Source organism: Rana temporaria, chromosome 5 (genome assembly GCF_905171775.1).
Source record: "Rana temporaria chromosome 5, aRanTem1.1, whole genome shotgun sequence".
NCBI classification, from domain to species: domain Eukaryota; kingdom Metazoa; phylum Chordata; class Amphibia; order Anura; family Ranidae; genus Rana; species Rana temporaria.
Genome location: NC_053493.1, coordinates 422681743 through 422708305, shown reverse-complemented (window position 1 = coordinate 422708305; position 26563 = coordinate 422681743). Strand labels below are relative to the sequence as shown.

Here is a 26563-nt window from a genome sequence, read left to right as displayed (position 1 = left end):
GTGGCAGCATTTGGGGCACAGTGGCAACATTTGGGGCACAGTGGCAGCATTTGGGGCACAGTGGCAACAATTGGGGCACAGTGGCAGCATTTGAGGAACAGTGGCACACTTGGGGCACAGTGACAGCATTTGGGGCACAGTGGCAACATTTGGGGCACAGTGGCAGCATTTGCGGCACAGTGGCAGCACTTGGGGCACAGTGGCAACATTTGGGGCACAGTGGCAACATTTGGGGCACAGTGGCAGCATTTGGGGCACAGTGGCAGCACTTGGGGCACAGTGTAAGCACTTGGGGCACAGTGTCAGCACTTGGGGCACAGTAGCAGCACTTGGGGCACAGTGGCAGCATTTGGGGCACAGTGGCAACATTTGGGGCACAGTGGCAGCACTTGGGGCACAGTGACACACTTGGGGCACAGTGGCAACATTTGGGGCGCAGTGGCAGCACTTGGGGCACAGTGGCAACATTTGGGGCACAGTGGCAGCATTTGGGGCAGAGTGGCAGCATTTGGGGCAGAGTGGCAGCACTTGGGGCACAGTGGCAACATTTGGGGCACAGTGGCAGCACTTGGGGCACAGTGGCAGCATTTGGGGCACAGTGCCAACATTTGGGGAACAGTGGCAGCATTTGGGGCACAGTGGCAGCATTTGAGGCACAGTGGCAGCACTTGGGGCACAGTGGCAACATTTGGGGCACAGTGGCAGCATTTGGGGCACAGTGTAAGCACTTGGGGCACAGTGTCAGCACTTGGGGCACAGTAGCAGCACTTGGGGCACAGTGGCAGCATTTGGGGCACAGTGGCAACATTTGGGGCACAGTGGCAGCACTTGGGGCACAGTGACACACTTGGGGCACAGTGGCAAAATTTGGGGCGCAGTGGCAGCACTTGGGGCACAGTGGCAACATTTGGAGCACAGTGGCAGCACTTGGGGCACAGTGGCAACATTTGAGGCACAGTGGCAGCATTTGAGGCACAGTGGCAACATTTGGGGCACAGTGGCAGCACTTGGGGCACCGTGGCAGCATTTGGGGCACAGTGGCACACTTGGGGCACAGTGGCAGCACTTGGGGCACAGGGGCACACTTGGGGCACAGTGGCAGCACTTGGGGCACAGTGGCAGCACTTGGGGCACAGGGGCACACTTGGGGCACAGTGGCAGCATTTGGGGCACAGTGGCAGCATTTGAGGCACAGTGGCAGCATTTGGGGCGCAGTGGCAGCACTTGGGGCACAGTGGCAACACTTGGGGCACAGTGGCAGCACTTGGGGTACAGTGGCACACTCGGGGCACAGTGGCAGCATTTGGGGCCTCCTGGAATGTTCTCATCAGTTCTGTATTATTATTATTTTGTAATGACAGGTTCTCTTGCCCATATTACAACATTGGCAGGGGATTGTTGCCGTCTGAGTATTCTCGGTGTCCCCCGGCGGAAATATTCCGGCGGCTCCATCTGCATTCCCAGCAGTGACCAGGTCGCCTCTGACTGTGCAATAATGTAACAAAAGATTAAGACGCTAATCTCTCTGCGTGTTAAACAAAGATCAGCGCGGCTTTCCCTTACGGCTGGACCAGCATCGAAATAGAATTACTGTGTGCATTACTTCCCTCTAATTCCACCATATTGCACAGGACAGGGGGGCGTGCGCTGTAATTGTATCATGAATCCAATTTCCTCCATATGTCCAGGAAATATTACCCCGTCTATAAGGATCGGAGAATACGGGAGGCCGTAATGGGAGGCTGACTCCGCCCATTGTTACCCGAAACCGGAACCATGGCGGTCCGAGCGCCGGGAATATTATGTGACAGACGGAGATACAATTCTCTGATGAGCAAAAGAACAGCAGGTGGCCAATGCAGGGCTAATGTGTTTAATAAAGTGCCCTAGTGTGTGTCATATGTTCCCCTCATGAGGAGGAAGGGCCCCTCCCTGACCCCCCCCGGGATGCAAGACTCCTGATTGGTGGTAAGGCACACTGAGGTCCATTTAGATAAAGGGCTCCTCATGATCAGCAAAAGTCATCTAACGAGTACTGCGTGGGACCCCTTCCTGACTCCCCAGGACGCAAGACTCCTGATGGAGGTAGGGACTCAGCTCCTCATGGTCACCCAACCAATACCCAACTGGTACTGGTGGATGCAAGACTCCTGATTGGGGTAAGGCATGCTCAGGTCCACCTAGCTAAAAGGCTCCTCATGATCAGCCAAAACCAACTAACGAGAACTGGGCAGGGACCCCTTCCCAATCCCGTAAGATGCAAGACTCCTAACGGAGGTAAGGCCCCAGCTCCTCATGACCACCCAACCAATAAGTACTGGGTGGATGCTCTTTCCTGCCACCCCCCCCCCCCAGGATGCAAGACTCCTGATTGGTGGTAAGGCACACTGAGGTCCATTTAGATAAAGTGCTCCTCACGACCAGCAAAAGTCAACTAACTAGCACTGGGTGGACTCCTTCCTGAATCCCCAGGACGCAAGACTCCCGATGGAGGTAAGGCCTCAGCTCCTCATGATCACCCAACCAATACCCAACCAGTACTGGGCTGGGGCTCCTGACCCCCTCCAGGATGCAAGACTCATGATTGGGGTAAGGCTTGCTCAGGTCCACCTATCTAAAAGGCTCCTCATGATCAGCCAAAACCAACTGATGAGTACTGGGCAGGGACCCCTTCCTGATCCCGTAATATGCAAGACTCTTAATGGAGGTAAAGACCCAGCTCCTCATGATCAGCCAACCAATGAGTACTGGGTGGGGGCCCCTTCCTGATCCCGTAGGATGCAAGACTCCTAACAGAGGTAAAAACCCAGCTCCTCATGATCAGCCAACCAATGAGTACTGGGTGGGTGCCCCTCCCTGACCCCCCGGGACCCAAGAATCCTGACGGAGGTAAGTTACACTCAGGTCCACCTAGCCAAAAGGCTCCTCATGATCAGCCAAAGCCAAGTAACGAGTACTAGTCAGACTCTTTCCTGACCCCCCAGGACACAAGGCACCAGATGAAGGTTAGGACCCAGCTCCCCATAATTAGCCAACCAATGAGTACTAGGTGGGGGCCCATGGGGGCCCCTCTCTGACCCTCCAGGATGCAAGATTCCTGATGGGGTAAAGCACACTCAGGTCCACCTAGCCAAAAGACTCTTTATGATCTGCCAAAACCAACTAACGAGAACTGGGTGGACCCTTTCCTGACCCCCCAGGATGCAAGACTCCTGATAGGGGTAAGGCACGCTCAGGTCCACCTAGCCAAAGGCTCCTCATGATCCAAAGCCTAAGTACTGGGTGGGGGGCTCTCTGAACTAGAAGGACCCCTCGCTAACCCCCAGGAATGCAAGACTCTTGTAGGAAGTAGGGCACATTTAGGTCTACCTAGCCAAAAGACTTCTCATGATCAGCCAAAGCCAAATAACCAGTACTGGATGGACCCCCTCCTGAGCCCCCAGGACACAAGGCTCCTGATAGAAGTAAGGCCCCAGCTCCTCATGATCAGCCAACCAATCAGTATTAGGTGAGGACCCCTCCCTGACCCTCCAGGATGCAAGACTCCTGATGAATGTAAGGCACGTTCGGGTCCACCTAGCCAAAATGTTCCTCATGACCAACCAAAGCAAAAAGAGTACTGGGTGGACCCCTTCCTGACCCCCCTGGGTTGCAAGACTTCTGACATAGGTACGGACCCAGCTCCTCATGATCAGCCAACCAATGAGTACTGGGTGGGGGGCTCTCCCAAAGAGAACCCCCCCAAGGCAGACCTAATAGCCACACGCCCTAGCCTTCAGGGTAGGTCCGAGTGAAAAGGTGACACAAAAAGTGAGAAAAGGGAATAAAAAAGTGGCAAAATGCAATACTATGGCTAGGCCTTGTGACCTGGTAACAAAACGTGCCCCTATCTTGGGTAAAAGGCCTAGCCAATGGTGTCTGTTGCATGAAAAAAGCTTAGGTAATGGGGCCAAGAGCGTTTCACATAGTGGAGTTCCAAACCCATAGTGCTACTGTCAGGACATGGATCACCTCCTGGCGATGTTATGCTACCCAGGATGGAAGGTTGTAGTTTCGGTCAGTGTTGTAGCGTGGGTGTTGCAGGGGGTGCCGTGGCCCCGGGCGCGATATTTAGGGGAGCTAATTTTCACGCCAATGTGTGAGACTACTGGCTGCCTCCTCCTAACTTTAGGTTTCTGTGTCCCCAGCGCTCCAGCCGCCATGTTCAGTGTCTGGTGCCCTGTGATAAGGCGTATGGCAGGCCTGTCCGCAATCGCGGTTCAGTGTCTCCCAGCACCCAGCAGATCCCAATATTCAGTCTCTGCCTGATGCTGGCTGCTGGGAGACACCCACTGGTGGACCCCGAAATGACAACTTTCCACCCTGGAAAGCACAGTGCCACCAGCAGGTGATCCAGGTCTTGACAGCTACTCCACCACTCCCAACATAGGGACCTCTGCCTTCCCAGCCCTCAGCCAGACAAGGTTGCATAGTTCAAATCAGGGGGTACTTGGACCTTTAGAACCTTCCACACCAGGGAAATGGTCCAGACCTCCACCTTATCTTGTGGATCCCTCACTCAGATTCCTTCTCATTGGGAAGATCCTTCAGGACCCCCATCATTCCAGCAGGCATACTACACAGCCAGGCATACCAGCCGGAATGATGGCGGAGCGCCCCTACTGGATAAAAACAGATACTACGCTTGATCTTAGCCAAATGGTCGAGACATACATGGCTAAAGTTCTGAGGTATGATAATGATTCAGTAGAATAACAATAAAAGATGTTTATACATAGGCTGAATTGGGGCAATAAAAAGCAAACAAAGGAGAATGCGGGCAACACCAAAGCAAACGATGGAGAATGCGGGCATCACCAAAGCAAACGATGGAGAATGCGGGCATCACCAAAAGAAACGATGGAGAATGCGGGCATCACCAAAAGAAACGATGGAGAATGCGAGCATCACCAAAGCAAACGGTGGAGAATGCGGGCATCACCAAAGCAAACGGTGGAGAATGCGGGCATCACCAAAGCAAACGATGGAGAATGCGGGCATCACCAAAAGAAACGATGGAGAATGCGGGCATCACCAAAAGAAACGATTGAGAATGCGGGAATCACCAATGCAAATGATGGAGAATGCGGGCATCACCAAAGCAAACGATGGAGAATGCGGGCATCACCAAAGCAAACGATGGAGAATGCAGGCATCACCAAAGCAAACAATGGAGAATGCAAGCATCACCAAAGCAAACAATGGAGAATGCGGGCATCACCAAAGCAAACAATGGAGAATGCGGGCATCACCATATATAACAGCCCCCTAATTGGCTCCAGTCTGTCCGTTCTCAGCGAATGTGGTTAAGCCGCTTTGGAGTTTTGGAGGTTTTGGGGGGGAAAGTGTTATAAACCAAGCCCACCTGCACCCCCTCGAGGACTCCAGTCCAGAGGATACATCCAATACATTCTGCTACCGGAAAAGGATAAACGTCCACCGAGGCGGCTCGGCCGTCCTTCTCTCCTGATCTCGGCCTTGTGCCGGATTCTCCATAAATAAATAATCAACGCAGAGAGAGAGAGACAAGGATTCTGCAAGCCCTGGAAATTTTGCACTCGCTTCTCACAATTCCGGTTGCCATGACAACCGGGGTGGAATTTATTTAAAGCATGAAAAAAAGAAGCTGAGTAGCGGGAGAGAGGATCACGCTGCTGCTTAGTTACCGATGGCGGGTGACTTGTGTCTTCTAACAATGTTTCATCCGTCAGACAGAGAGAATGGGCGGCTGGCCAGCAATTTACAGGCGTAAAAATGGCGGTTGATTGAGACCGTGCGGGGAATAAATAATGGTCCAAAAAAGTGCTGACTTTTTTTCCTGTATTTAGGCAACCACAGTGTTTTTGCTCATTTGGAACAATTTTTTTATTATTCTATTTATGGCTTCAGGTCTATGTGTTGCGGTAACGGGCGGTAAAAGCATGCATTTTACTGTACAATACGGCAGATCATGGTGAAGCTGTCACTTTGTACCATGCCATTTAGATGGCATTTTGGGGTAAACCCACTTCTTAAAGGCTATAAGCTTGGACCTGTAGCTCCATGGTTTGTAGAACCAATTTGAGGTCCTTGAACAAAGCTGAGCTTCATGTTCTCAGAGTGCCAGCCTGGGGTCCAAGGAACCTGCTACAGTACCTCCAGGGGCCACTTCTGTCAAAGTACTTCCAGGGACCTTATCCATCCTGTCCAAATGCAGAACGTTATGCACTGGATTGTGGTTTTGAATGGTGGGTGGAGCGCATGCAAATGTTAACATGCATCCCTGCCCTCCGAGACTGCCAGACCTGAACCCCCGATGCTTGCACCCAGCGTCCACCCAGCTGAAATCAGACAGACCCCTTACTTCCACCCAAGCACTAGGTGGGGCTCCCCCGAAAGAAGATCCTGACCATTAGGCTGCATGCCCTCCCTTCCAAGACATTCAGACCTGAATCCCAGAGGCTTGCAAGAGACCTGATAGGGAATGAGAACTCAAGCACTAGGTGGGGGCTTCCCCGAAAAAGGATCCTCCTGACCATAAGGCTGCATGCCCTCCCCCTCCAAGACTTCCAGACTGAAACCCCTGAGGCTTGTAAGAGTCCTGATAGGGAATGAGATCTCAAGGACTAGGTGGGGAATCCCCCAATGGAAGATTCTGACCATAAAGCTGCATGCCCTCCTCTCCGAGACTTCCAGACTGGAACCCCCAAGGCTTGCAAGACTCCTGACACGGACTGGTCCACCCAACTGAAACCAGGACCCCGTTCTTCGGGAGGTCTACCTAAGCATTAGGTGGGGCTCCTCTGAAGGAAGATCCTGACCATAAGGCTGTATAGACTCCCCCAAACATTTTCAGACCCGAACCCCCAAGACTTGCAAGACTCCTGACACGGACTGGGAATTCGTGGTCCATTCAACTGAAACCAGAAGGACCCTGTTCTTCGGGAGGTCCACCTAAGCACTAGGTGGGGCTCCTCTGAAGGAAGTTCATGACCATAAGGCTGCATGGCCTCCCTGAACATGAGTACTCAAGGTCCACCAAGCTGAAACCAGACAGACGCATACTCCGGGAGATGTGTGGAGGCAAGGTCCACCCAAACACTAGGTGGGGCTCCCTGGAAAGAAGATCCTGACCATAAGGCTGCATGCCCTCCCCTACAAGACTTTCAGACCTGAACCCCCAAGGCTTGCAAGACTCCTGACATGGACTGGGTACTCATGGTCCACCCAACTGAAACCAGGAGGACCCGTCATTCAGGAGGTTCACCTAAGCACTAGGTGGGGCTCCTCTGAAGAAAGATCCTGACCATAAGGCGTATGGCCTCCCCCCGAAGATTTTCAGTCCCAAACCCCCAAGGCTTGCAAGACTCCTGACACGGACTGGGTACTCGTGGTCCACCCAACTGAAACCAGGAGGACCCTGTTCTTCGGGAGGTCAACCTAAGCACTAGGTGGGGCTACTCTGAAGGAAGTTCATGACCATAAGGCTGCATGGCCTTACCTGAACATTTTCAGACCCGAACCCCCAAGGCTTGCAAGACTGCTGACATGGACTGGGTACTCATGGTCCACCCAACTGAAACCAGGAGGACCCCGTTCTTCAGGAGGTCCACCAAAGCACTAGGTGGGGCTGCTCTGAAGAGAGATCCTGACCATAAGGCTGCATGCCCTTCCCTCCAAAACTTTCAGACCCTAACCCCCAAGACTTGCAAGACTCCTGACATGGACTGGGTACTCATGGTCCACCCAACTGAAACCAGGAGGACCCCGTTCTTCAGGAGGTCCACCAAAGCACTAGGTGGGGCTGCTCTGAAGAGAGATCCTGACCATAAGGCTGCATGCCCTTCCCTCCAAAACTTTCAGACCCTAACCCCCAAGACTTGCAAGACTCCTGACATGGACTGGGTACTCATGGTCCACCCAACTGAAACTAGGAGGACCCGGGAGATGTGTGGAGGCAAGGTCCACCCAAACACTAGGTGGGGCTCCCTGGAAAGAAGATCCTGACCATAAGGCTGCATGCCCTCCCCTACAAGACTTTCAGACCTGAACCCCCAAGGCTTGCAAGACTCCTGACATGGACTGGGTACTCATGGTCCACCCAACTGAAACCAGGAGGACCCGTCCTTCAGGAGGTTCACCTAAGCACTAGGTGGGGCTCCTCTGAAGAAAGATCCTGACCATAAGGCGTATGGCCTCCCCCCGAAGATTTTCAGTCCCAAACCCCCAAGGCTTGCAAGACTCCTGACACGGACTGGGTACTCGTGGTCCACCCAACTGAAACCAGGAGGACCCTGTTCTTCGGGAGGTCAACCTAAGCACTATGTGGGCCTACTCTGAAGGAAGTTCATGACCATAAGGCTGCATGGCCTTACCTGAACATTTTCAGACCCGAACCCCCAAGGCTTGCAAGACTGCTGACATGGACTGGGTACTCATGGTCCACCCAACTGAAACCAGGAGGACCCCGTTCTTCAGGAGGTCCACCAAAGCACTAGGTGGGGCTGCTCTGAAGAGAGATCCTGACCATAAGGCTGCATGCCCTTCCCTCCAAAACTTTCAGACCCTAACCCCCAAGACTTGCAAGACTCCTGACATGGACTGGGTACTCATGGTCCACCCAACTGAAACCAGAAGGACCCCGTTCTTCAGGAGGTCCACCAAAGCACTAGGTGGGGCTGCTCTGAAGAGAGATCCTGACCATAAGGCTGCATGCCCTTCCCTCCAAAACTTTCAGACCCTAACCCCCAAGACTTGCAAGACTCCTGACATGGACTGGGTACTCATGGTCCACCCAACTGAAACTAGGAGGACCCGGGAGATGTGTGGAGGCAAGGTCCACCCAAACACTAGGTGGGGCTCCCTGGAAAGAAGATCCTGACCATAAGGCTGCATGCCCTCCCCTACAAGACTTTCAGACCTGAACCCCCAAGGCTTGCAAGACTCCTGACATGGACTGGGTACTCATGGTCCACCCAACTGAAACCAGGAGGACCCGTTCTTCAGGAGGTCCACCAAAGCACTAGGTGGGGCTGCTCTGAAGAGAGATCCTGACCATAAGGCTGCATGCCCTTCCCTCCAAAACTTTCAGACCCTAACCCCCAAGACTTGCAAGACTCCTGACATGGACTGGGTACTCATGGTCCACCCAACTGAAACTAGGAGGACCCTTTCCTTCGGGAAGTCCACCTAAGCGCTCGGTGGGGCTCATCTGAAGGAAGATCATGATGACCATAAGGCTGCATGCCCTCCCCTTCAAAACTTTCAGACCCAAACCCCAAAGGCTTGCAAGACTCCTGACACAGACTGGGTACTTGTGGTCCACCCAGCTGAAACCAGGAGGACCCCGTTCTTCAGGAGGTCCACCTAAGCACTAGGTGGGGCTGCTCTGAAGAGAGATACTGACCATAAGGCTGCATGCCCTCCCCTCCAAAACTTTCAGACCTGAACCCCCAAGGCTTGCAAGACTCCTGACATGGACTGGGTACTCATGGTCCACCCAACTGAAACCAGGAGGACCCTTTCCTTCGGGAAGTCCACCTAAGCGCTCGGTGGGGCTCCTCTGAAGGTAGATCCTGACCATAAGGCTATATGGCCTCCCCCGGAAGATTTTCAGACCTGAATCTCCAGACTCCCGACATAGACAGGCTACTCAAGTACCACCCAGCTGAAACCAGGCAGACCCAGTTCTTCGGGGGGAGATCTACGGAGGCAAGGTCCCCTCAAGCACTAGGTGGGGCTCCTCCGTAGGAAGATCCTGACCTTCAGAGCAGCCCTGGGCCAGACAAATGTAGCCCCTTTCCAATCAGAAGGGAAATAGTAATAAGGGAGAATTTTGCCTTCAACCGAGGACAAGCCTGGAGAACCAGACCAGATTCAACCCCCGAGAAAAAAGAATCCCTTCTACCTTATTACATTGGGAATAACTAACTGGCGCCCCCTACCTTGTCTAGGGTGCATTAGCAATCTTTTCTAAAAAAACGATAAGAACAGACACTATTTTTGATCTTAGCCAATAGGCTGGAAAGTCACACCAAGAGGTCTCACGTCTGGATCATTTCCATCATAATATCACTAATCCTTCTCCTCCTGGAATAAAGTCAGGGGGGGGGGGGGGGGGCTTTTCTAGTAATTGCCTCGTAATTAGGGGGTAATTGTCTGCATTACCGTCTGACAAATCAATTACAAAGCGGGACTCTTTAAGTGGCCAGGAGAATTACAATCTGTCTGCCAGGCAGCTGCCGATAATGGACCTGCAAGAGGGGGTGACGGATATTTCTCCAAGAAGATGATTTACTGGCTAGAACGGGTGATAGCAAGACTCCCCCCGCCCCCCTCCCCGCTAAAATCGGGAAAGTGGTTCTGTCCGATCTCATTACTGCATCCCCCCCCCCCGTGGTGTGCAAACCCTCCACATCTCACATCAAAGAGAAAAAAAATCTCACAAACGAGATTCTTCTCCCTGCTTTTGTTGGATATTACTATAGCCTGCTGCTACATTTTTTTTCATTTAAAAAATAAAATAAAAAAAAGGAAAAATACAATTATTCTTATTTTGCTTTGCCAAATCTTCAGCAACATTTTTATATATATATATATATGTCTTTTTTTTTCCAAAGGAGACAAAAAGATGAAAAAAAGTCAAATAAAAAATGTAAAGCTACAGTACCGACTCTTTAATTTTTTTATTTTACAGTTTTTTCTTATTATTATTCTTACTCTTTGAAATGTATATATATATATATATATATATATATATATATATATATATATATATATATATATATATATATATATATCTTAAATAAATTGGATTAAAAGAGCAAGAAAAATAATAAAAAAAAAAAATGTAAAATAAAAAATTCAAACAGTCGGTACTTTCGCTTTACATTTTTTATTTTATGTTTTTTTTTCATCTTTTTTTCTCTTGTGGAAAAAAAACCCCATCAAACAACAAGACAAATAAAAAAAATAAAAAAAAGGAACAATAAAAATCTTATTTCACTTTGCCTAATCTTTCCCATTTTTTTTATATATATATGTATATATATATTTTTTTAAAAGAGTAAGAAAAATATTAAATAAAAAAAAACCTGTAAAATAAAAAAAATTAAAGATTCGGTACTGTAGCTTTTTAAATTTTGTATTTGACTTTTTTCATCTCTTTTTCTCCCTTTTACTTTTATCACCTATGGGTTTTGTTTAACTAGAAACATTTTTTTTAACATGTTTACAAACTTTTTTCTGCTATTTGTGCTAAAGTAAATTGGATTTAAAGAACAAGAAAAATAATTTAAAAAAAATGTAAAATAAAAAATGTAAAGAGTCAGTACTGTCACTTTACTTTTTTTAATTGGCTTTTTTCATCTTTTATTTTCTTCTCTGGATAAAAAACAAAAAACAAAAACAAAAAAACATCAAACAACAAGACTTACACTCACACACAGGGAACAAGAAAACAAATATATTCTTGTGAACTGTCACTGTAAATTTTTTATTCGACTTTTGATCTTTCTCTTGTTTTCTGAGAAAAACAATACAATAAACAACAAATACAATACAATACACACAAACAAATAAGAAAACAAATATATTCTTGTTTACTTTTGTTTTAATGTTTTAATTAAAATTGTATCACCTTTATTTTATTTTATATCACCTTTAATACATTTTTTATCACCTTTACATTTTTATATTTAACTTTTTCTCCTGTGGAAAAAACCCCCATCAAACAACAAGACAAAAAAAAGGAACAATAAAAATCTTATTTCACTTTGCCTAATCTTTAGCATTTTTTTTAATATATATATATTTTTAAATAGATTGAATTCAAAGAGTAAGAAAAATATTAAATAAAAAAAACCTGTAAAATAAAAAAATTTAAAGATTCGGTACTGTAGCTTTTTAATTTATTATTTGACTTTTTTCACCTTATTTTTCTCCCTTGGAAAAAAAAAAAAACATCAAACAACAACACAATACACACACAGAAAAACTAGAAGACAAATACATTCTTGTCAACTGCCGCTTTCAATTTTTTATATGCCTTTTGTTGGCTAGCACTATAGGCCGCTGTTAATTTTTTTCATAAAAAAAAAAAGAAAAAGGAAAAAGAATATTCTTATTTCGCTTTGCCAATTGTTCAGCAACATTTTTTTTAATATATATTTTTTCTAAATAAATTGTATTCAAAGAGTAAGAAAAGTAGTAAAAATAATAAATCAATTAATATATATATACACATATACATGTCAAAGAGTAAGAATAATAATAAGAAAAAAATGTAAAATAAAAAATTTAAAAAGAGTCGGTACTGTAGCTTTACATTTTTTATTTGACTTTTTTTTCGTCTTTTTTTCTCCTTTGGGAAAAAAAAAGACATCAAAAAGACATCAAACAACAAGAAAATACACACACACAAAAAAACTAGAAGAAATACATTTTTGTCAACTGCCACTTTCAATTTTTAATATGCCTTTTGTTGGATATCACTATAGCCCCCTGTTACATTTTTTCATATAAAAAAAAAAAAAAAAAGAAGAAAAAGGAAAAATATAATTATTTTTTGCTTTGCCAAATCTTCAGCACATTTTTTTTAATATATATCTATATCTATAGATATAGATATAAATATATAGATATCTATAGATATATATTAAATAAGTTGGTACTGTGGCTTTACATTTTTTATTTGACTTTTTTTTTTCATTTTTTTCTCCCTTAGAAAAAAAACATCAAACAACAAGACAATACGCACACACAAAAAAAATAAAAAAATTAAATAAAATTCTTATTTTACTTTGCCAAATCTTCAGCAATTTTTTTTATATTTTTTTAAAATAAATTGGATTCAAAGAGTGAGAATAATAATAATAAAAAAAAATTAAAATAAAAAATTTAGAGTCGGTACTGTCGCTTTAAATTTTTTATTTGACTTTTTTTTATCTTTTGTTAACAATACTGTACACACAAACAAGAAAACAAATACATTCTTGTCAACTGCTGCTTTCAATTTTTTATATGACTTTTGATCTTTGATTTTTATTTTTTTTAATAATACATTAAACAACAATACAATATTATTTTTCATTTTACTTTTATCACCTATGGGTTTTGTTTAACTAGAATTTTTTTTTTTTTTTAACATTTTTACAAACTTTTTTTTGCTATTTATGCTAAAGTAAATTGGATTTAAAGAACAAGAAAAATAATTTAAAAAAAATGTAAAATAAAAAATGTAAAGAGTCAGTACTGTCATTTTACATTTTTTACTTGGCTTTTTTCATCTTTTATTTTCTTCTCTGGATAAAAAAAAAACATCAAACAACAAGACAATACTCACACACAGGGAACAAGAAAACAAATATATTCTTGTGAACTGTCACTGTTAATTTTTTATTCGACTTTTCATCTTTCTTTTGTTTTCTGAGAAAAACAATACAATAAACAACAAATACAATACAATACACACAAACAAAATAAGAACAAATATATTCTTGTTTACTTTTGTTTTAATGTTTTAATAACATTTTTATCACCTTTATTTTATTTTATATCACCTTTAATACATTTTTTATCACCTTTCCATTTTTTATTTTACCTTTTCTCCTGTGTAAAAAAAAAAACACATCAAACAACAAGACAATACACACACACACACACAATGTTTTTTTCAATATATAAAAAAATAAAAATTCTAAAGATTTAAAACTGAGAATTGTATTTTTCCTTTATATATATATATATATATATATATATATATATATATATATATATATATATATATATATATATATATATATATATATATATATATATATATATATATATATATATATATATATATATATATTATATTATATATATTAAATAAATTGAATTAAAAGTCTAAGAAAAATAATAAAATAATAAAGCAATTTTTTATATATATTTATATATTTATTGCATATATTTTTTTGCTGAAGATTTAAAACTGACTAGTATGTATATATATATATATATATATATATATATATATATATATATATATATATATATATATATATATATATATATATATACATACATACTAGTCAGTTTTAAATCTTCAGCAAAAAAAAATATTTAACAAATTGAATTCAAAGACTAAGATTAATAATAAAATAATACAGCAAATTTTATATATATAAAATAATACATTAAACAACAATACAATATTATTTTTCATTTTACTTTTATCACCTATGGGTTTTGTTTAACTAGAAACATTTTTTTTAAACATTTTTACAAACTTTTTTCTGCTATATGTGCTAACGTAAATTGGATTCAAAGAACAAGAAAAATAATAATACAACAATGTTAAATAAAAAATGTAAAGAGTCACTACTGTCACTTTACATTTTTTACTTGGCTTTTTTCATCTTTTATTTTCTTCTCTGGATAAAAAAAAATATATATATTGAATTTTGTTTTTGCTGAAGATTTAAAACTGAGAATATATATATATATATATATATATATATATATATATATATATATATATATAATTGAATTCAAAGACTAAGGCCCCATACACACCATAGAATTTATCCGCGAATACGGTTCAGCGGACCGTATCCGCGGATAAATCCTCTCTAAGATTTCAGAGGATTTCTATGCGATGGCGCGTACACACCATCGCATTGAAATCCGCGCTGAAATCCTCTGGCGATGACGTGTCGCGCCGTCGCCGCTATTATGACGCGGCGACGGGCGCGACGCTGTCATATAAGGAATTCCACGCATGCGTCAAATCATTACGACGCGTGCGGGGAATCCCTTTGGACGGATGGATCCGGTGAGTCTGTACAGACGAGCGGATCCATCCGTGGGATCCGATTCCAGCAGATAGATATTCTGTGCATGTCGACAAATATTTATCTGCTGTACACACCATCGCATGAAAATCCGCCGAAATCCACGAGAGGATTTATCCGCGGAAACGGTCCGCTGGACCGTATTCGCGGATAAATTCTATCGTGTGTATGGGGCCTCAGATTAACAATAAAATAATACAGCAAATTTTACACATATATATATTTATATTTAATAAATTGAATTCAAAGAGTAAGAGGAAAACAATACAATAAACAACAATACAATACACACACAAAAAAAAAAAAACAAGAAAACAAATGTATTCTTGTTTACTTTTGTTTTAATGCTTTAATTACAATTGTATCACCTTTATTTTATTTTATATCACCCTTAATACATTTTTTTATCACCTTGTTTTTATTTTAATCATCTTTAATTTTTTTTAACACTTTTTTCTTTTCTTTCGAAGATGGTGATAAAAATAGTTAAAGGTGATTAAAATAAAAACAAGGTGATAATTTTTTTTTTTATTAAAGGTGATATAAAATAAAGGTGATATAAAATAAAGGTGATAAAAATGTAATTAAAAAATATTAAAGAAATAAAAATAAATAGGAATAAAATGTTCACCCAGCAGAAAACATTATGAAATATCTGACTATTTTGTCGCTGCTCATCCCTCATAAAGTGACCCCTCCCCCCCCCCAGTTTTCGGAGAACCCCTGGTGGCACTTACCGTACTCAGCGGCAGACTCTTCAGCACTTTGTAGGCCTTGCTGGGCTCCAGTTTGTACAAGTGATGGTCGGTGATCAGCAACCCGCGATCCTTACATTTGTTAAATCGATTAACCTGAGAAATAAAACAAAGGCATTAAAAAAACATTATTTGATTATTTTTAAAAAGCAAAAGATCAATTTTTTCTTTGATCTTTTATTTTAAAAGGTAGAGAAGAAATTTAGGGACCTGTCATCCTTTAAAAAAATAAAATAAATGAGAAGAACTATTTTACAAGGGATGTTTACATTTTTTGCGATAGGAATAAAAGTGATAAAAAAAAATTAGAGGGACAGTGTAAAAAAAAAGAAAAAAGAATATATAATAATAAAAAAATTAAAGGGACGATGTAAAAAAAAAAAAGAATATATAATAATAAAAAATTAAAGGGACAGTGTAAAAATAAATGAAAAAATAATAAAAAAAAATTAAAGGGACGATGTAAAAAAAAAAAGAATATATAATAATAAAAAATTAAAGAGACAGTGTAAAAATAAATGAATATATAATAATAAAAAATTAAAGGGACAGTGTAAATATAAATGTATGAATAATTTAAAAACAAATTAAAGGGACAGTGTAAAAATAAATGAAAAAATAATAAAGAAAATTAAAGGGACGGTGTAAAAAATAAATGAATAAATAATAATAAAAAATTAAAGAGACAGTCTTAATATAAATGTATGAATAATTTAAAAACAAATTAAAGGGACAGTGTAAAAAAAAATGAAAAAATAATAAAAAAAAATTAAAGGGACGATGTAAAAAAAAAAAGAATATATAATAATAAAAAATTAAAGGGACAGTGTAAAAATAAATGAATATATAATAATAAAAAATTAAAGGGACAGTGTAAATATAAATGTATGAATAATTTAAAAACAAATTAAAGAGACAGTGTAAAAATAAATGAAAACATAATAAAAAAAATGAAAGGGACGGTGTAAAAATAAATGAATAAAAAAAATAAAAAAATTAAAGGGACGGTGTAAAAATAAATGAATATATAATAATAAAAAATTAAAGGGACAGTGTAAAAATAAATGAATAAATAATAATACAAAATTAAAGGGACAGTGTAAATATAAATGTATGAATAATTTAAAAACAATTTAAAGGGACAGTGTAAAAATAAATGAAAAAAAAATAAAAAAATTAAAGGGATGCTGTAAAAAAAAAAGAATATATAATAATAAAAAATTAAAGGGACAGTGTAAAAATAAATGAATAAATAATAATAAAAAATTAAAGGGACAGTGTAAATATAAATGTATGAATAATTTAAAAACAATTTAAAGGGACAGTGTAAAAATAAATGAAAAAATAATAAAAAAATTAAAGGGATGATGTAAAAAAAAAAGAATATATAATAATAAAAAATTAAAGGGACAGTGTAAAAATAAATGAATAAATAATAATAAAAAATTAAAAGGGACAGTCTAAATATAAATGTATGAATAATTTAAAAACAAATTAAAGGGACAGTGTAAAAATAAATGAAAAAATAATAAAAAAAAATTAGAGGGACAGTGTAAAAAAAAAAGAATATATAATAATAAAAAATTAAAGGGACAGTGTAAAAATAAATTAATATATAATAATAAAAAATTAAAGGGACGGTGTAAAAATAAATGAATATATAATAATAAAAAATTAAAGGGACAGTGTAAAAATAAATTAATAAATAAATAATAAAAAATTAAAGGGACAGTGTAAATATAAATGAATGAATAATTTAAAAACAAATTAAAGTGACAGTGCAAAAATAAATGAAAAAATAGTTAAAAAAGGGATGATGTAAAAAAAAAAAAAAAAGAATATATAATAATAAAAAAGTAAAGGGACAGTGTAAAAATAAATGAATAAATAATAATAAAAAATTTAAGGGACAGTGTAAAAATAAATAATAATACAAATTTAAAGGGACAGTGTAAATATAAATGTATGAATAATTAAAAAACAATTTAAAGGGACAGTGTAAAAATAAATGAAAAAATAATAAAAAAAATTAAAGGGACAGTGTAAAAATAAATAATAATAAAAATTTAAAGGGACAGTGTAAATATAAATGTATGAATAATTTAAAAACAATTTAAAGGGACAGTGTAAAAATAAATGAAAAAATAATAAAAAAATTAAAGGGACGATGTAAAAAAAAAAAGAATATATAATAATAAAAAATTAAAGGGACAGTGTAAAAATAAATTAATATATAATAATAAAAAATTAAAGGGACGATGTAAAAAAAAAAGAATATATAATAATAAAAAAGTAAAGGGACAGTGTAAAAATAAATGAATAAATAATAATAAAAAATTGAAGGGACAGTGTAAAAATAAATAATAATAAAAATTTAAAGGGACAGTGTAAATATAAATGTATGAATAATTTAAAAACAATTTAAAGGGACAGTGTAAAAATAAATGAAAAAATAATAAAAAAAATTAAAGGGACGGTGTAAAAAATAAATGAAAAAAATAATAATATTTTTTTTAAAGGGACAGTGTAAAAATAAACAAATAAATGATAAAAAAAATTAAAATCAAAAGGGACAGTGTAATAAAATAAATAAATAAATACATAAATAAAATAAATAGGAAAAAAAAGGGACAGTGTAAAAAAAAATAAAAAAAGAAAAACAATTTTTAAAGCGCCCCCATCCCTCCCCCGTGCCCTGTGAAGCGAATGCATAAATAAGTTGTAAATGGTGTTCGCACCACACATGTGAGGTATCTCCATGAACGTAAATTAATAAATAATAGTAAAAAATAATTAAGTGTAAATAAATAAATACATAAATATATTAAATAAGAGAAAAAAAATAACAGTCTAAAAAAATAAAAAAAATAAATAAATGAGAAAAACTATTTTTGAAGCGCCCCCAGGGGCCGGCCGGGTGCTGGGAGGTTTTCAGGAAGCTCATGGGCCGGCCGGGTGCATAGCTTCCTAAAAACATCCCAGCACCCGGCCCAGCCCCCGAGCTTCCTGAAAACATCCCAGAACACCGCCGTCTGCTCCTGCCAGCCACGATCTGCCCACATTGCATAGAGAAGCACAGAGACCCAGTGATGACATCACTGGGACTAAAAATAAGGTATGTAATGAAAATAGATTTTTTTTTTAATTTAAAACCTCATTATTATGTTAATGAGGGGGGAGGAGGATCTGCAATATATGCAAATGAAGCTACAGATTTAATTAAAATGTATCCATATTCTATAAACAAAGATGGAACACCCCCTCCCCCCTGAGTTCTATCCGACGTATCATTATGTATCCAAACGTCGATCATCGTTTCTAATACAAACGAACGATCGCCGGCGCGGTTTGGCGCTCGTCACGGAAACTAAACGGTTTCCGGATTCTTCGACGTTTCCATCCCCCGGCAGCGAAACGGTTAAAAGATTCTTTCCTTCCTTTATCCTGAAAATGACAGATTTCGGAATTTTAAACTTTTTTTTTTTGTGTTTTTTTTTTTCTTTCAATAAACGGCGCAGAACAATGGTGGCTTTGATTCCTAATCCCATTAATTCTCTGCACGCCGCTCCTCGCCTCCCGACTAAAAATAAACACGTGTCCCCCTCGCTGGAGGATCGCATTAAAGGAATTACCCCGCCGGGGGGGACGCCAATTATAACCCCCCCCCCCCCCGCCGCCGAGCGCAGACACTGAGCCCCTCCCCCCCCCCTCCGTCACCACTGCGTCATATCCAGGAATGAGGAACTTAACCGATTGTATCGGAAACTAGAGAAACTGCGCTCCTCCTAAAGGAAGACCCACCCCCCAACCCAGGGCATTTCCTCAGTCCCCCCTCCCCCCAGTGATCAGACTGGGCCAGATTCAGGTACCGCTGGGCACTTCTTACGGAGGCACAGCGTCCCGTTTTTGCCCTGCGCCCCCTGCAAATTATCTGCGCTACGCTTCATTCACGAAGCAGTAGCTCCGTAATTTGCGCGGGCGCTCCTCAAAAATGCCCGGCGTAAGGGCGCGTAATTTAAATGATCCCGTAGGGGGCGTGGATCATTTAAATTAGGCGCATTCCCGCGCCGAACGTAGTGCGCATGCTCCGTCGGGAAGCTTTCCCGACGTGCATTGCGGCAAATGACGTCATTTGCTTCAAAGTGAACGTAAATGGCGTCCAGCGCCATTCACGATTCACTTACGCAAACGACGTAAAATTTAAACTTCGCAACGCGGGAATGATGGGTATACGTAACATTGGCCGCGCCTGCTAATAGCAGGGGCAGCCTTACGCGGAACCCGACGAACGGAAACGACGTAAACTGCGTACGCAGGGCTCGCGTAACGTTGTGAATCGGCGCAAGTATGCAATTTGCATACTATACGCTGAGCACAACGGGAACGCCACCTAGCGGCCAACGCAAGAATGCAGCCTACGATACGACGGCATAAGAGCCTTATGCCGCGCATATCTTAGGCTGCAGTCGGCGTAACGAGGTTCCTGAATCAGGAGCATTCGAAACGCCGGCGCAAGTAAGCAATTGCGCTGCGTAACTATGGTTACGCAGATGCAATTGCTTCTTGAATCTGGGCCACTGTTCGTTGTAACTTTGAAGGAGGAGGAGGAGGCATTTCCTCAGTCTCCCCTCCCCGCATACGTGAGCAGCGCCCACATATGTAAACGGCGTTCACACCCCACATGTGAGGTATCGCCGTGATCGTTAGAGCGAGAGCAATAATTCTAGCCCCAGACCTCCTCTGTAACTCAAAACATGCAACCTGTAGAATTTTTTAAACGTCGCCCATGGAGATTTTTAAGGGTAAAAGTTTGTCGCCGTTCCACGAGCGGAGCGCAGTTTTGAAGCGTGACGCGTTGGGTGTCAATTTACTCGGCGTAACATTATCTTTCACAATATAAATGTCGGGGGAGGAGCTGTGTGTTCGGCTCCTTTTCCTTTTTTTCTAATAATGAGATATTTCCTTCTAGTCCTGCTGAGAAAACTTAAAAAAAAATGGGGTCTTCCCCCCCCAGTGGTGACCCCCCATGATAAGGTGAGGAGCAGAACGTACTGGTGCCGCCCTCTCCTCCTCCTCCTCCGGGGGCCGCTGACGTCACGAGTGAGAAATATTCTTAGAGATGTGACTCACTTCACACGGCGGTGATTATTGATTTCTCAGGAGGCCGCCGGTCATCCTTTGTGGTCACCGTGACGACTGATCCCGGTGGTGATGATGAGTCACCGTCGCCGCGGCTCCCGCCGTCCACTTCCAGCCCGGGGGGCCTTTCCTGACGCTTTTTGTTCACGCGAAACAATCAGTTATTTGTTTTTGTTTTTGCTACAAAATTACTCAGAACCCCAAACATTGGGGTAGATTCAGGTAGGGGCGCGCACTGATACGGCGGCGCAGCGTATCGTCTTTACGCGACGCCGCCGTAACTTACAGGAGCAAGCACTGTATTCACGAAGCGCTTGCTCCGTAAGTTGCGGCGGCGTAGCGTAAATGGGGCAGGCGTAAGCGCGCGTAATTCAAATGATCCGGGTAGGGGGCGTGGATCGTTTAAATTAGCCGCATCTGCCACTAGTTAATAGTCAGTTGTAGTGGTGCAACGGATCACCGTTGATCCCTGATCCGAACAAGTCACCCCCTTCGGATCGGCACACTATGTGATCCGCAGATTGCCGCCGCAGCCATAGCATTAGGAAAGGCCGCAGCTTCGGCCTAGCTCTGGAGCCGCGGTCATCTTGGTACACCCGGCGGCGGGCCTCCTCTCTGTTTTACACCCACAGAGGAGGAGGAGCCCGCACTCGGACACACACACACCGCTGTCTGAGGTCTGTAAGAGGGACTGGGGGTCTGCACTGAGGGGTTACTGTCTGTACTACTGGGGGGGGTGTCTGCACTGAGGGGGGGTTTCTGTTTTTACTACTGGGGGGGGGTTTCTGCACCGAGGGGGGATACTGTCTGTAGCACTGAGGGGGGTTACTGTCTGTACTACTCGGTGGTTGTCTGCACTGAGGGGGGGTTACTGTCTGTACTACTGGAGGGTGTCTGCACTGAGGGGGGGTGTCTGTACTGAGGGGGGTGTCTGTACTGAGAGAGAGGGGGTGTCTGTACTGAGAGGGGGGTGTCTGTACTGAGAGAGGGGGAGTGTCTGTACTGAGAGGGGGAGTATACTTCTGGGGAGGGTCTGCACTGAGGTGGGGGTGTCTGTACCGATAGGGGTGTCTGCACCGAGGGAGGGGGGTCTGTACTGAGGGGGGGTGTCTGTACTGAGAGAGGGGGGTGTACTTCTGGGGAGGGTCTGCACTGAGGTGGGGGGGTCTGTACTGAGAGAGGGGGGTGTCTGTACGGAGAGGGGGGGTGTCTGTACTGAGAGGGGGAGTATACTTCTGGGGAGGGTCTGCACTGAGGTGGGGGTGTCTGTACCGATAGGGGTGTCTGCACTGAGGTGGGGGGGTCTGTACGGAGAGGGGGGGTGTCTGTACTGAGAGAGAGGGGGTGTCTGTACTGAGAGGGGGGGGTGTGTACTGAGAGGGGGAGTATACTTCTGGGGAGGGTCTGCACTGAGGTGGGGGTGTTTGTACCGATAGGGGTGTCTGCACCGAGGGAGGGGTGTCTGCACCGAGGGAGGGGGGTCTGTACCGAGGGAGGGGGGTCTGTACTGAGGGGGGACTATAGTTGGTGGGGGGGGGTGACACGATCCGAACCGTGACTTTTTTGATCCGTTGCGCCCCTAGTCAGTGGTTTCATTAAGAATCTTCGCGAAGGTGAGTTATAACTTGGCCAAAGTTCCCGTACGTTGCACTTCTATATTCCACACATTCACGGACACGCTTCTGCGGGGAAAAGTGCGCACGTGGGCGCGCCTGCAGTGCTAAAAATAGACACCCCGGTGCAGGAATCACGCTGCGAATCAGAGCCCAGGACGAGGGTTCATTGAGCGGTTAAGGAGAGCTTGGAGCGGAGTGCGGAGGGCCGCGGCACCGGTGAGGTGAAGGGAGGGGCGGCGGAGGGGAAGGTTGATCCTGATTGGTTGCGACACTTCACTTCTCATCCAATTTCTTCCACGCCGAAAGCGCGGGTTCCGTTTTTTTTTTTTCCTTCACTGAAAATTGCTTTTCTGTTTTCCTGCGTTTAATAACAATAAATTCGATTTTCCAAAAACAGCCGCCCGCCGCGTCACAAACCGTTACCGGATTAATGGGAACCGGAAAGCGGATTCTGGAGCCGACACCTTGGCCCAGATTCAGTAAGCAATTGCGCCTGTGTAACCATAGTTACGCAGCGCAATTGCTGACTTGCGCCGGCGTAACGAGTTCTCCTGATTCAGAGAACTCGTTACGCCGAATGCAGCCTAAAATCTGCGTGGCATAAGGCTCTTATGCCACGCAGATTTTAGGCTGCATTCTTGCGATGACCGCTAGGTGGCGTTCGCGTTGTGGTCAGCGTATAGTATGCAAATTGCATACTTACGCCGGTTCACAATGTTGCGCGCCCCCTGCGTACGCAAGTTACGTCGTTTCCGTACGACGTGTTTAGCGTAAGGCTGCCCCCTTCTAATAGCAGGGGCAGCCAACGCTAAACTATACCCGGCGTTCCCGCGTCGCGACGTTCGAATTTTACGTCGTTTGCGTAAGTGAATCGTGAACGGCGCTGAACGCCATTCACGTTCACTTGGAAGCAAATGACGTCCTTGCGACGTCATTTGCCGCAATGCACGTCGGGAAAGTTTCCCGACGGAGCATGCGCTCTACGCTCGGCGCGGGAGCGCGCCTAATTTAAACGATTCCCGCCCCCGGCGGGATCATTTACATTGCGCGCGCTTACGCCGGGCAATTTTGCCGGCGCGCCCTCGCAAATTTACGGAGCTACTGCTCCGTCGATCGAGGGCAGCGCAAAATATTTGCGGGGGCGCAGGGCAAAATCGTTGCCCTGCGCCTCCGCAAATAGAGCGCAATTCTTTCTGAATCCGGGCAATTGTGGCTGAACTCCGCCTACAATTTCCGGAATAAAGATGAAGATCTCTGGAGAACGAAAGATAAACAAGTAGCTCCACCCACTTTACCTGAGCGCTGAATGTCATGGCCCCGCCCCCTGACCCACCTCCTGACCCGCCCCCTGGGTACACATCGTCAAGGACCGCTCACCTCCCCCACAGGACAATACTCAGCACCATGGACAGAGGATAATACTCAGCACCATGGACAGAAGACAATACTCAGCACCATGGATAGAGGACAATACTCAGCACCATGGACAGAGGACAATACTCAGCACCATGGATAGAGGACAATACTCAGCACCATGGACAGAGGACAATACTCAGCACCATGGATAGAGGACGATACTCAGCACCATGGACAGAGGACAATACTCAGCACCATGGACACAGGACAATACTCAGCACCATGGACAGAGGACAATACTCAGCACCATGGATAGAGGACAATACTCAGCACCATGGACAGAGGGCAATACTCAGCACCATGGATAGAGGACAATACTCAGCACCATGGATAGAGGACAATACTCAGCACCATGGATAGAGGACGATACTCAGCACCATGGATAGAGGACAATACTCAGCACCATGGATAGAGGACAATACTCAGCACCATGGACAGAGGATAATACTCAGCACCATGGATAGAGGACAATACTCAGCACCATGGACAGAGGACAATACTCAGCACCATGGATAGAGGACAATACTCAGCACCATGGACAGAGGGCAATACTCAGCACCATGGATAGAGGACAATACTCAGCACCATGGATAGAGGACAATACTCAGCACCATGGATAGAGGACGATACTCAGCACCATGGATAGAGGACAATACTCAGCACCATGGATAGAGGACAATACTCAGCACCATGGATAGTGGACAATACTCAGCACCATGGATAGAGGACAATACTCAGCACCATGGATAGAGGACAATACTCAGCACCATGGACAGAGGACAATACTCAGCACCATGGATAGAGGATAATACTCAGCACCATGGATAGAGGACAATACTCAGCACCATGGACAGAGGACAATACTCAGCACCATGGACAGAGGATAATACTCAGCACCATGGACAGAGGACAATACTCAGCACCATGGACAGAGGACAATACTCAGCACCATGGATAGAGGACAATACTTAGCACCATGGACAGAGGGCAATACTCAGCACCATGGATAGAGGACAATACTCAGCACCATGGACAGAGGACAATACTCAGCACCATGGACAGAGGACAATACTCAGCACCATGGATAGAGGACAATACTCAGCACCATGGATAGAGGACAATACTCAGCACCATGGATAGTGGACAATACTCAGCACCATGGATAGAGGACAACACTCAGCACCATGGACAGAGGACAATACTCAGCACCATGGATAGAGGACAATACTCAGCACCATGGATAGTGGACAATACTCAGCACCATGGATAGAGGACAATACTCAGCACCATGGATAGAGGACAATACTCAGCACCATGGACAGAGGACAATACTCAGCACCATGGATAGTGGACAATACTCAGCACCATGGATAGTGGACAATACTCAGCACCATGGACAGAGGACAATACTCAGCACCATGGATAGAGGATAATACTCAGCACCATGGATAGAGGACGATACTCAGCACCATGGATAGAGGACAATACTCAGCACCATGGAAGGAGGACAATACTCAGCACCATGGATAGAGGACAATACTCAGCACCATGGACAGAGGACAATACTCAGCACCATGGATAGAGGACAATACTCAGCACCATGGATAGTGGACAATACTCAGCACCATGGATAGAGGACAATACTCAGCACCATGGATAGAGGACAATACTCAGCACCATGGACAGAGGATAATACTCAGCACCATGGATAGAGGACAATACTCAGCACCAAGGATAGAGGACGATACTCAGCACCATGGATAGAGGACAATACTCAGCACCATGGACAGAGGACAATACTCAGCACCATGGATAGAGGACAATACTCAGCACCATGGACAGAGGACAATACTCAGCACCATGGATAGAGGATAATACTCAGCACCATGGACAGAGGACAATACTCAGCACCATGGACAGAGGACAATACTCAGCACCATGGACAGAGGACAATACTCAGCACCATGGATAGAGGACAATACTCAGCACCATGGAGAGAGGACAATACTCAGCACCATGGACAGAGGACAATACTCAGCACCATGGATAGAGGACAATACTCAGCACCATGGATAGAGGATAATACTCAGCACCATGGACAGAGGACAATACTCAGCACCATGGATAGAGGACAATACTCAGCACCATGGATAGAGGACAATACTCAGCACCATGGATAGAGGACAATACTCAGCACCATGGATAGAGGACAATACTCAGCACCATGGATAGAGGATAATACTCAGCACCAAGGATAGAGGATAATACTCAGCACCATGGACAGAGGACAATACTCAGCACCATGGATAGAGGACAATACTCAGCACCATGGATAGAGGATAATACTCAGCACCATGGATAGAGGACAATACTCAGCACCATGGATAGAGGATAATACTCAGCACCATGGACAGAGGACAATACTCAGCACCATGGATAGAGGACAATACTCAGCACCATGGACAGAGGACAATACTCAGCACCATGGATAGAGGACAATACTCAGCACCATGGATAGAGGACAATACTCAGCACCATGGATAGAGGATAATACTCAGCACCAAGGATAGAGGATAATACTCAGCACCATGGACAGAGGACAATACTCAGCACCATGGATAGAGGACAATACTCAGCACCATGGATAGAGGACAATACTCAGCACCATGGATAGTGGACAATACTCAGCACCATGGATAGAGGACAATACTCAGCACCATGGACAGAGGACAATACTCAGCACCATGGATAGACGACAATACTCAGCACCATGGATAGAGGACAA

General features: G+C 43.2%; 1 protein-coding gene across 1 annotated transcript in view; it reads right to left on the bottom strand.

Annotated features, from left to right (window-relative positions):
- LOC120941702 (unconventional myosin-Ig-like) overlaps positions 1-26563 on the bottom strand; it is a 179130-nt gene that overhangs the window by 43323 nt on the left and 109244 nt on the right. Inside the window, exon 20 of the mRNA XM_040355291.1 lies at positions 15590-15703. Coding sequence (XP_040211225.1) covers positions 15590-15703 — 114 coding nt within the window. The remainder of the gene's footprint in view (positions 1-15589; positions 15704-26563) is intronic.